At 37.7% G+C, this 13,343-nt stretch overlaps 1 protein-coding gene across 1 annotated transcript in view; it reads right to left on the bottom strand.

Annotated features, from left to right (window-relative positions):
• The window catches only part of PDK3 (pyruvate dehydrogenase kinase 3), a 50,468-nt gene that overhangs the window by 15,468 nt on the left and 21,657 nt on the right, over positions 1-13,343 (bottom strand). The window contains exons 3-4 of the mRNA XM_021552978.3: positions 9,729-9,800; positions 2,035-2,219 (exon numbers count right to left, since the gene is read on the bottom strand). Coding sequence (XP_021408653.2) covers positions 2,035-2,219; positions 9,729-9,800 — 257 coding nt within the window. The remainder of the gene's footprint in view (positions 1-2,034; positions 2,220-9,728; positions 9,801-13,343) is intronic.

The following is a 13,343-nucleotide window of genomic DNA, read 5'->3' as shown; positions in this document are numbered from 1 at the left end:
CCAGAAAGTTTGAATCTGATGGTATCTGAGATTTACTGGATGCTGCATCATTTTTTAAAAAGATACTCCAGTAAATTGTCAGAATCCTCATTTAAGAAGACTATTTGTCTAACTGCTCATCTTCCCTCCTTTTTTTTTATTTTCAGTTTTTACAGTTCAGACTAGTTAAAGCAGAATTCATGGGAACGTTAAGGTAAAAACATCTCAAAGCAGATTATCAAAAATTATGTAAAATTAGAACATAAAACACTTCATTCATACCATTATGTCAGAACAGAAGCACTCACAATACTGAAAACATTACAGTAAAAAGGACTGTGGAACTGTAAGACATCATTAGAAGCCTTTTACACTCACCTAAGCTGCAATTTCGCAGCTGGCACAGAGGTCTCACTCACTCGACTTTCTCCCTGGATCTCAGCAGTATGATCCCCACTCCCTCTTTGTACAAGGGTCTGGTACTCACCAGACCCTTCACCAAGAGTTTAAAGAAGACTCCCAGAGAAGTAGAAAGGTTTTGTACTTTATTTCAAGAGTGATTTTCTGCCATTTTAGCAAGTTAATGAGCTCTGACATGAAGCAGGTGCAGCATGAGGTGAGCAAAAGTCTAGATCTGAAAGCTTTTCCTACCTTGGGCACAGCAAGCTCACACACTGGGCACTGTGTCCTGCAGAACAGTTCTGTAGGAAACAGTCTGACAGGAATGTAGGAACTAAATGCAAACTATGCAAAAACCTGCATTTGCATTCTGCATTCCAATTATCTTTCTCTTCAGTGCTTCAAGATTAGTATTTGCCATCAGAGACAGACCACTAACACTGCTAACACACAGACATTATACAAGGTCAACTGAACTTTAAGCATCTACAAGCAGCTTTAAGCTCCAGCCAGTTAAAGAGGAGGACCCATAGGAAAAGCTAGTTCAGTTCAATGAATCGAGTTTAATATTTTAAGATTACTGCAAATTATGCTAGCACTTAGCCCAAGAATTATATTAGGACAATGTCTGTACTCTATTGCTAGAACTCTTCTTTGAAAGCCTTTTAACTAGGTTTTATGTCTGTCACTTAGCTGCCCAGGTGCAAGTAAAGAAAAAGCTGTACATTCATCTCATTTTCTATGCCTTGCCACATTCAAGTTATCTATACACACACAGCAAGGCATTTGTTAGTCACATGAAAGGTTGCTGGAAAGACATACAACTTGTAGTAAAACACCTCATACTCCACCATCTGCATTATTTGTAGCATACAACAATTTCTAAGAGTTCAGAAAAGCAGAACACTGAGCAGAGAATGAAGCTCTAGAGCTAAAAGGCACAAGACACACTAAAACAGATCAGAAGACTGTCCTTAACTTTACACAGATCACTTTCTGCATGGTTGCACATACTGGTTAATAGGAGCTGTGCAAGTAGCTCCCTTCACTCTGTAATACGAATATAAAAAGTGATTTTATTAGTAACAACAAATGAAACAGAATCTAATGACAAAGGATGACTAATTCCAGCATTTATCCATAAACAGGAAATAGGACATAAGGGAAGATAAGAGATATCATTTAAAACTTCACTTAGAAATACTCAACCTCTTTAGAAGGCAAGAAAGCCTAGATAACTTGCTGGAAAAACCAGTACATATAGTACCTAAACTATACAAAATTTATGGCATCTCTGCATTTCATTATTAAATAAATGAGCTCTACAAACTATGTTGAAAGCTTTGAGAGCAGGAAGATACAGCTACTCTAGTACTACGTAAAAATATTTTATGTATCACTTCACAAGCCATCTCAGCCACCAAGACTAAAAAACAACAGCCACACTAACAAAGACTGACTAAAAGAAAGCACACTGGTGTTTTGGATTCATTTCTAATCATTGCAAAGTACCAAATTAACCAGTTGCCAGTATCTCTTTTGCCATGATTAGCATAGAATAGTCATGAGTAAGGAAAAAAAATACAAAACAAAGCTTTATCTTCAGATTTACAAGCAATGACTGAGTTTTCAAGCAAGAGAAAAGCAATTACTTACTGTGTTGGTTAATAAGCATACGGAAAGAGATGCGGTTGGTGTAGAATCTATCTAGAAAATACTGGATGTTACTGCTAACAAATGGATCAAAGCCATATTTTTCCTTGTATTCAATCACCCCTTGTGCCATGGTTGGAACCACGTCATTGTGTCTGTTCCTGACTTTAATTAAAACATCTAAAAAGCTGGAGGAAACAAAATTAGAAACAGATTGTTAGAAATAAAATTACACTCAACAACAGCATAACCATATTATCTGTTTACTGTGCCTCCCAGTCAAGAACAAAATATCACAGGGAAAATACGAAAATATAGTACCTAAACAAGCCTATTTGAAGAGAAGTATTTGATCAACCTCTCACTCACAAGACCTGTGAAACATTTAGAGCCCCAAATTAAGTTATTCCTCCCACAAATATTCCTTGAAATTAAATCAATCTCTCTCCAATACTGATGGATAGCAAAATATTCATGTGCACTACCATAACTGTCATGCCCTAAAACTCCTAACAGTAGCTGAGAGACTGGAAATGAAACTCAGAGGAAAAAACCTGACCACCCTTTATGATTTCCTTAGAAAAAATTGTGTTTTCTTCCCAGCACCTCACCCCATGCAGTGAACTCTGAATGCATTTCCTTCATGTGGCATCTCTTGGGCTGAGTTAGAATCTCAGGACAGTTAATTGTGCGACTTCTCTTCAGTTTCCTCTGACACCACTGGATGGCAGAGTGAATACAACGGAGCTCGGCAACTTTTAGATAACACTCCCGTTGCTTTTAACAAGCATTTCCTTTGAAACAGCTTGGAGGATTGCTGTTTCTCCTGCCAAGGCTGCTAGGCTGCTCAACACCTATGATCTTCAATGTGTTCATCCTTTCTTCCCCCATATGCAAACCCACACATACTTGAAATATCAATTATTAATAGCTTTCTAAAGTGGAAACATGGAAAATCAGTACTACTTAATTCTGCTACATTCTCCAATATTAAATTAATGTTAACACCACAATGTTTATATAATGCTGTTATAGAAAGTACAAACGGTGAAATGCAACTTTCCAGAGAAAGCAAAGCTGAAAGACTTGTTCAATTATGCCTGCATCTGCAACTCTACAGATCCTTTTCCAAAAAACATCAACAGAACATTCTTTGTAGTTTTATAATGAATACTGAAAAGAAATATATTCATTACTTTTATCAAAAGTAGAATATACACTAGCTAATGAAAGAATCATGGAAATCACTGAAAGGTCATCTGGTCCAATCCCCCTGCAAATGAGCAAGGGAAATTACAAAGACCACAAGACGAAAAGAAGACCAGTCATTGGTCACAACATTTAAATTGGATGTTTTCTTCCTTTTCAGCACCACTTAGTCAACACAATATTTTTTTTTTATATCATTCTTAACAAGTGATACACTTTTAAGATAATTTCTCCCACCCTACACTGCCAGCTGCAAAGGAATGGAGGATCCCTTTTTACTAGTTTTTTTCCTGATCCTAAGTCTGGCTACCAGTTTTTGCCTGTGTGTTAACAAACAATTCAGCAGTCTTTCAACACTACTCTGCTGCATTAAAAAAGGGAAGTTTTAACTGCCTAATTCCCCATTCTAAATCCTATCACAGTATAGAATGACTGTTCTCTTACAAGTCTTGCTGACTGGGCAGCTTAGAACATTTAATGCTTAAAACGTTTATAGACCTTATGTGTTTATTGAGTCTTGACTCTGTGTGATCTGTTACCTCTGAGAGGTGATGTCAGAGCCTGGCTGTTCTTGTGCTGCTTCTCTGTTTCTGAGCAACAAGGCCCTAGCAAAGGGCAGGGCTGGAAGCAACATTTCCAGTCACATCTGAAACAGAACTGACAACACTCTCTCCTAACTGTTGTTTGCTCTGCTATTTGTTTTTAAATATCTTCACTAACCAAAATATATACCTGATGCCAAGAGGGCAAGTTGTTCACTGATATCCCACTACAAAAGTGCTTAAATGCACAGAGCATGCCAAAGGGCAAAGGGCTTCGGTTTATCTGCTGCAGATCAGCAAAATCATAGTCAGCATAAAACTAAATATGTAATAAAGGAATGCCTCGCTATTGCACTGATTTGACAAACCTCCTGTTCCATCTTCCAAGATAACTGAGTTCACTCAGTGTTTCCATTAAGCAGATGCTTTTAAAGGAGCAAACACAAGAGGAATACAGGCACATTTCAAAGTAGCAGAAATCGGAACACATCTCCTTAGTCTTAACACTCATTCCTTACACTCCCTCTACCTGCTACACCCCTGAAAGCCACAAAGCTTTTACTGTATTCAAACTGTGGGAGACCATACCAAGGAATTTTTAAACTGTTTACAGGATTAACTAGGAATACTCCAGAACAGCTCTGAAAATTATTTTACCAATTACATTTTTTTGTCCACAATTCTGTGTATTTTCAAAACCACAAAGAATAAATAATGCATTTGCTTTGACAGATAAATAATTCTTAGTAAGAAGCTACTTTAGTTAAGTGAGCTTCAATAGTTTCTGCATTAACAGAAGAATACTTACGGCATTGCCACAGGTGTTAAATAAATGAAGGCTAAAAAATTCTGCTAATACAGGAAATAACTCATGTTGTGATATTCATTAACTTCCTAATAACATGTATATATTATTCTGTTTTGATCTATCACTACAGTACAAGAAAACAAGGATAAGAAAGTCAATATAAAGAAAAAGGGAATTTTTATAGTATCTCTTATGGATAATGTTACCTGAAAGATGAAAAATACAAAAGTGATGAGTAAAAACCCTTTTAAATGCAACACATACAATGGTCTGAGGTTTTTCTCAATGGTTGCTCTTTTTTGAATCAGTGCTAACTGGCAGATGAATATCTTAAGAAAGAGAGGTAAAAGTTCACAATCTGAAAGATTTCTCCACTAGAAAGTATACCTACTTCCAAAGTTCAAAACTAATTAAAGTAGCATTTCACATTACATAAAAGTAACAAATCGGCAGCTTCTTACTCAGATGTACTCCAATATTTACTTAGCTCAAACTGCTTACAGAACCACCATTTTAACTGCAATGCTGCAGAAAGGAAGGTTCTTGTTTACCAAGTTCCTTGTGCATGTTATCTCCGACATGCTGGCAGCTGATGGCCTCAGTGGCTTCCAGCTCCAGGACACTCCCCTGCACACCCTCCCTTGAGAGGGCCACAAAGAGAAAAACCAGCAAAGAAACTCGGGGGTGTAGAGGCTGCACTAAGTGTCCTTTGAAAGCACATGGGAACAGCATGTTTTACAAACCCTTCAATTTTTGAAACACAGCTTCAGCCTCTGTGTGTTTACTGGATAGTGACATCTTGGGAAATTTCCAAAACTTCTGCTCACTTGCACCCTTCACCATGTGTGGACACCTTATCTAAGGGCTCCTGTTATCACACTGTTTGGCAAAACTGCAGAAAAACTTCCACCTGACCCCTCTACAGCTAAAAAAGGTTTTTGTGTTATCAAAAAGGTAAAAGTAACCTACCATTTGACAAATGCCCATACTACTGACAGTGACAGCAATGTGGCAATGCTGCAGTGAGGCTTCATAAAGTCTGCTAACCAAGAGAAGGAAATAGAAAAACTGAAACACTTTGAAATGCTTCATTAGAACAATGCCAATGGAAAAAAAAATCTCTTCAAAGGATTTTGTCCAACATTCACAAAAAGGTAAAGATCATGAACATCCCTTTGCCCAATTAATACACTAGGAGCAGAGAGAAGCTGGGCCAGTCTGAAAAACATCAGCTTTAGTTTTGTCTCTGCACCAACTACTATAACCACTCACCCTTCTCCATTGCAGGGGCACTGCTGCCTTTGTTGGCCCCACACTAACATTTTGGGGACCACAGAGCTCAAAGTGGGCTATTCTACTACATCCATTTCCCAATTCACTTCACTGTGTGGCCTCACACACAGCTGTGCCAGTACACGGATGACATCTATAATACCATAACATTAATACAAAAAATGGTTTCCCCAGAAAGAGAGCTCTAACTCTGAGAATACCACAGCAGGCTCCCCAGAGAAGCAGCGATAAAACCACAAATAGTCAGGGAACAGTCTTCTGTTCAACTGATAAAAGCATTGCACCATTTTAAAAAACAGTAATTTAAGAACTACTGCCAACATTGAGAGAGCACATCTGTGGATATCCAACCTCCATGAATGATCAGTTTAGCTCTCCTTCTCTCCTCTGCTACTGCTACCCTGAGTAGCCAGAACAGATACAGAAGTAAGTCCACCTCAGCTGACAGGAAGCCAAACAAAGCAATCTTTAATTCCTAAAAATCAACTGCTCTGTTATTCTTCATATTTTTTGAGTGTCTGAAGTGGACAGGCATGGATCATGTTCAGTTCCAAAGAGAAGCTGCTGGGATGGTACTGGAACAAAGGCACTTCCACCCAGGCAAGACTCACATCCTGTGACTCTAGTTAAGGGAGAAGAGATGGAGCCATCATGAAATGCCTAAATCACCCGATATCCCACAGGCCTCGGACAAGGATGGTCATTCAATGACCAAAGGATGCAAGGCTGGGTCTTCTGTACTATGAGCCATATACCCTGTAACATTCACATGTAAAGTGTGCTGTTCTAAAGCATGTTCCACACAGGAACAGGACAGTGGAAAGGAGCCAAGAGATGAAGCTGCTCCAGCCCCTTGTTATAGGCTGCTCTTGGCAAGAGCAGAGGTACCCCACAGATACTGCCTGCAAAAAGGGCTCTGGTCCAAATGACCAGACATACCTTATAATCTTCCACGTTTTTCTTTAAGCAAACCAATCTGGTTAAAGAAAAGAACTATTCCTATTTAAGTATCCCTAAAGACACTTAAATAAAGTGTCTTCTAGGACTTAAAGTCCTAGATAAAGGAATTACAAATTCCATATGTAATGGCACATGCAATCAGGAAAGAACAGAAAACTTTTATGCAAATGTGATTTAACTCAAATGTGGGGGTTTTCCACACTGAAAAGCAGCATTCCTTATATTTCTGATCATACTGATGCCCTTCTGACCACAAGACATAAAAACAGGATAGGGCTAGATAGCAGCAACATGGAATACTGACACAGGAGTTGAGAAATTTGTTAAGATTTATCTCTGTTATCATAAGATAAATATGGACATAGTTAAGAGCATTTTTGAAAGATGTAGTTTGGAAATAATATTTTAAAAAGTCTAATTACAGTTCAATATGCAATTAAATGGCATAGCCGTCACTAAGTTAGGAATAGATTACATCCCAGAGCAGGAAAGTAAATTTGACTTTCTAATCTTAGATAGTCTATCCAATACTGCCAAAAAGAATAAATCTGCTCTTTAATCAGATAATACATTTTTAATCTCTTTTCAAAAGTCAAATGCAGTATAGAAGACAACTCTTATTATCAAAGACCATAGCTGAACTTCACCTCAGTAGATAGCAACAAATTCCATGCATCCTTATTTTATGTACTTAATTACACAGAATAGAATAATTGCAAGATTTCAAAGCTGCTAACAAACAGTTATCCTAAATGATATTGATATTTGCTTCATTATGAAATATTTGTTCTACTAGAGCATCGCAAGCAATATTTGCAGTTCCCATGAAACAGTATCAAGCATGCCATATCCAAATGGCAGAATCAGATAATTCATGTGTTAATTGTTAGAGTAAAACTACATCTCCAAGAGAACTACTCATTAGCCTTTATTTATTATACTGTGATCTACCTTGACCTCTGAAGTTAATAAAAAGCTGAAATTCAGTTACCTAAACACAGAACACCAAAGATGGTTTCAGAAGTTACAAGACCACCTTATCTCAACCCACATATCCAGGACATTACAGGCTTAAAAGAACCTGTGTTACATTTGACAAGCTCATTCAGGTGTTTAGGACAGCTCATGCCATCTCAAAGGGCAACAGACACCTAAGTTTTGGTAACTTAACCCCATAAAGGAAAGCCTGCTGATAAACTAGTCACAAACAGAAATTCCTGTGTCATCAGCAAACTGTAACTACAGAATCACAAAATGTGACACCTAGAGGTGGCTGAAATATTGATTTATCCTCTACAGAATATGCATGCCTAGAATGCCACTAAATCTATCTAATCTATTTATATAAGCTTTTTAAATGGATGCTCTGTAGCCTTTAGTCTGTTCTCATTAATATTACAATCTTTAATTTTTGCCCTGCACACATTCTCAACTTTAATAAAAAACAGGCATTTTTTAATTCTCCAATTCTTAAGTTAGAGCAACAAATTATCCTTTATTACAGTGACCTTATTTTTTGGCACACACAGACTTCCGGTGACTCCAGTATCTTTTTTTTGCCAGTCTAGACAAATGCCTTCAGCATTATTCAGAGGTAGAACTATCCAAGTCTCTAAATCTTGTTCCTTTCATATCAGTGCTGTCCATGAGTGTTTTAATTTCTTAAAAGGCAGTACCCAGAACTGCAGGCAGCATTCCAGCATAGTACTCACTCTGAGTAAATGGTTACTTTCCCCTTGTTCAATAGCACTACAATTCAGGCAGTTTTTACTCCATATGGCTCCTTCTACAGCTCTGACATGCAGGGAACTTCATACTCCTGCACTTGAGCTTCTCCTACATGTATTGGTTGAAACACAAAAGCTAAAGTGTCAAGATCTCAGATAACATGCTTACAACCAAAAGTGCACAACATTTGGAGTGCAGCACCTCCCAAAACCCTTATTTAACCTATGTAACAACACAATTCATGTATATGAAGTTTGCTGAAGGCAAAACACCATTTTTGCACAACACAGGCCACATGGTGCACAAACAGAACAAGATGTTTTATGAAACTCTCTATAAAGCACTGCTTGATCATGCAGGATTTTAGAGGTTAAAAATAAATCCAAAAGACAAACTACCCTACGAAAGCTAATTAATCAAACAAAAAAACTGCAAGAAGTAATGTCCTGAAACAAAGTTGACTGCTATAGGTACAGAGTAGCAACAGACCTGAGTGTTGGACAGGTGTGTATGTGCGTTTCGTTGTTTTGTTTTCAAGTCTCTGATGCATATGTTGCACCTGCTGCTCTCACATGTGGGATTCTTCTGTTTTATACATACACATTTCAAGGAAATATTCTAATGGTAATTTTAATATAACTTTGTTGATTAAGAAAATTGGCTAAGTTTTCCTTTATTTTCAAGTAACGTTATTCAGTGACGTAGGTGAACACCACTAATTGAAGTCCATTAAAAAAGCTTTTAGATAAAAACAATGGCTGACACATTAGAATGCTTTCAAACTGGGGGAAAAAACATCAAACTATTAATGTATTAACATACTTTATACAGAACAGAGCACTAAGCTCAATGTATACTAAAATTACATTTTCATCTTAGGTATCTGATACACAAATACAGTCTCCATCCATGTTGTTTTCTCAATACAGCCTTGAAGGAAGCATTTCATGCCATTTCTTAAACTACCGGTCTGCATAAATACAAAATATACTGTTCAAAAGCACTTAGATACCTACAGTCTACTCCAGATTACAATTTTATCTTTTGCCATACATATTCTAACTTACAAATAAAGTAACTGTTTTCCTATAGTACAAAAACACCTGGTATTTGAGACACATTTTATAATGGACTGTGAGAAAAAATAAATTACTCACTCATCCAGAACATGAGGATCCTCAGGACTTTTATTTTCGTATTCTAAAAGCTCCAGGAAACTCTGCATGTACCTGAAATAAGCAAAAATTATAAAAGGAGAATTAAAATATTTAAATATAAATACTTTTGAATTTCTTTTGTTTTAAGACTACATGGTCATGTAAAAGTAACAGATGCACAGTACACAGTTCTATTCAAAGACTAAAAGTAAGTGGGATGCTGCAACAAAGGGGAAGAAAGGAACTACAATATATTATATTAAGAAGTATTACTTATGACCAGGAAAATTGTTATATAAATGAAACTGAAGTTAACAGGAGCAAAACCTCTTTACAGGTACATCTATAATTTCAAGTAGTATTTAATTTTTCCACTCATCTACTCTGTACTGATGTTAGTTTTTTCCCATATTCCTCAGAGAGTCCAAGTTTTCTTTCAAAATAAAGCTCAGAGGAACACTCCCCAGAAGACACAATAACAGGACTGCACCAAGCTGGTCCTACTAGAGTTCTCCAGGAGAGCACACCCATTCACACACTCCCACAGCTCCTCTGTGTGACACAACCCTTGGTTTCACAAAAACCCCTCTTACACAACACAGCTCTCTCCTGCCTCAGACATTTGGTTCACAGGAGATTAACTGAGGCTTAGAGCCCCGGAGGTACCACAGAGGACCCAAATGAGAACCCCTCAACATGAAGGTGGCCAGCCTGCTCTGCAGGGCACTGGCCCAACACCAGCCACTCACAAATTCTGCCACTCACACACAGTGCTGCACCTCAGCACCAGCTATCGCCCCTGGAGTGACATTCAGCAGCACAGATGGAGCTTTAAGGACTACAGAACCAGGACCTATTTCCTGAGGTAAATCACACAAGGAATCAATCACACATTTTTAAAAGGGAGGGTTTCAATGTTACCCTCCCTTCACTCCTGGTTAAGCACTGCCACTCAAACTATCAACACTAATCAGATGTTAATCACATGTGCCTGTCAACAGCTCAAACTCCCACCAGTGGTGAAATAGACGAAAAACTAAACAAACCTTACTTTCACATGAAAATAACTAACCGAAAGGTCTAAACAGCTAAAGCCAACACAAGAGAGAAAAGATAACCACAGAGCCTACACAAGGAAATAGCAAAACATGTAACCAAACCTCTCCTTTTTCAGTAGCATATGCTTAAGCTCTTTTGGTACCAGTTCTATTAACACCAGTGTAATAAGGCTATGAAACTTCCCCGGGCATCTTCAAGCTACAGTGAAGCTTAGGACAGCACTGTTGTCTATGTGACTCCCTCTAGAGCCACATGTCACTTATTCCATCTCCATTTCAAGCTTCAACCACAGGTCACTGCCAACACTCCTCAGGGACACTGACATTTTCAACATGGTCAGCACAGGAACACCAGCTCCTGTCCCTCAGTGTATTTGTGCCCTCCTGCAAACATCAGGAACCATTACAGAAATCCCCCAATTATTTGTCACTTTCAAGTAGGGCATGTAGCTCATACCTCTGGTAGTGCTTATTTTAAAATATGTTATTTTATGCTGCTAAGAGATGGCACCAGCTCACAACTACCATGCTCTAAACTCGGCTGATTCACATGCAACAATTAAATCAGGGTCATGCTCACCCACAGAGGTACATGTTCTTCAACCCCCACCTGCCACTGTATAATACTATCAAAGTCCTGTTTCCGAAAGGCACCACCACACTTGAGAAGCAAAGGCTGTTTTTAATACAGACCTCCTACAATAAATGCCAAACATCAGCAATCCTGTGCAGACACAAGGACAAAACAACAATGAAGGCTGAAGGTAGCTGATACCCGATTTTTGTACTGTGCAGATTTGACTGGTTGCCTGCCATTACTGGAGAAATTACGGAAACAGGCAATGCTTTTCCTTTAGAGTTCTCTCCTTCCAATTCTAAGGTAAAGGAAATACCTCTTTAGAAGTCAAGTTCATTAGCAAAAGCACTGTATCCAGCAAATCCGCTCAGAGAAAAGGTGAACTTCAGAGTCACTCAAATTTCTTCCAAGCCTGTGACTAAACCAAGCTAGAAAAAAATAACTTCATGTCAAACAACCCTAACCCACTGCTCAGTGCCTACCACTGCACATCACCCAGTCAGTAACACCCTGTCTCTTTAAGTCTCAGAAAAGAAACTCAAGAGGTCCAAGTGCTGTACACCTTTTTCTTTATGCAGGTGTGATTTCCAGTTTGTACACCAAATTCAGCCCCTCGCCCCACTCCCTCTCTCCCAAACAGCTCAAAATTAGAAATTAAGAAAAAATATGTTTAAAAGGAAATTAGTAACTCTGATCTTAATGACCACCACCATTACACTCTGAGGACAGGTGAGCATCCAGCAATACAGTTCATTCCTGTTAAAGTGTGTGCAAAAAAGTCATTCCTTTTTCATACAATCCATCTACTTCCTTGCATTTTTTTTAACTTGTAGATGCAGAGAGAGATAAATGAAGATAGTAAACACAGGATTTATTAAGCAATGAAAAGCAAGACCTTGTGAAGTTGAAACATAATTCACACACAATTATCAGCCAGAAAGAACAAAAAAGTACCAGAATTATGAATGATTTGCTGTATCGTTAATAAATCAATATAACTATACAAAATACAAATAAAAAAAATCCAGTATATATGAGAAAAAGAGAATGTGAGTTATATATCGCTATATTTGGTGAGTCATCAAACACAGAAATCAAAGTCCATGTCCTTCAAACATATTGTCTTTCCGGTGTTTAATTTTTTATCACAATACACTACAATTTATTGGGCAAGCTCTTCGGTGTCAAGCACCCTTTTACCTTGTTCTTCTGTTAATTACTGCCACGTAGAATGAATTCTTGTTAGTCTGCCAAATGCAATAATTTTAGAATGGCATATTTCCTACATGAAAGCACTGCAAAAGCCCATAATGTCAGCTCTGGGTTTTCACAAAAAATTCATGCAAGATACTTCTGCTTTTTTCCTGATGTGTACTTCACTAAGATTTTCCTTTACAATCATTTTAATACCAAAGCACTAAAATGATAAATCTCCATGGTAACACAATCTTGCTAGTATACTCTCAATGTAGAAAATAGAGAAAAAAACTATTATTAATCCTCAAATTGTATATATTTCGCTAATGGGTGTTTCCCAAGAGAGAAATGGAAATTTATAGCATTTTCTAAGGAAAAGCACTAGAGAAAAATAGAGAAATTCTCTCCCATAAACAAATGCAAATTTTAGATATAACTGAGTAATATACTGTGCAAACCTCACACTTACCTTTGATATTTTATAAGGTCTAACCTTATCCATTGTAAGGTTTTATTGTAACTATTTTCCCTCATCACATTAGTGATCATATCCTTTATTAAACAATTGTGCCATATGTTCAATATCCTACCTGCACTTTAGGTATAGTGCCCTCTCAAAGCTGGCCAAAAAAAGCCCCACTTTGTTGGATCAAGCAAGTTGCCCTTTGATTGTGAAAAGCTGAAAACAAGGTGCTGATTGTTGATCTGCCTGCTGTTTGCAACCATTGCAGTTCACAGCCACAACATATTAACTGTGTTTCAGTCTTGAGTCACTTTATTCCT

The sequence above is a fragment of the Lonchura striata genome, chromosome 1, assembly GCF_050655825.1.
Source record: "Lonchura striata isolate lonStrDom1 chromosome 1, ASM5065582v1, whole genome shotgun sequence".
Classification (NCBI taxonomy): Eukaryota; Metazoa; Chordata; class Aves; order Passeriformes; family Estrildidae; genus Lonchura; species Lonchura striata.
The sequence above is the reverse complement of the archived record's forward strand: the minus strand, read 5'-3'. Positions and strand labels throughout refer to the sequence as shown.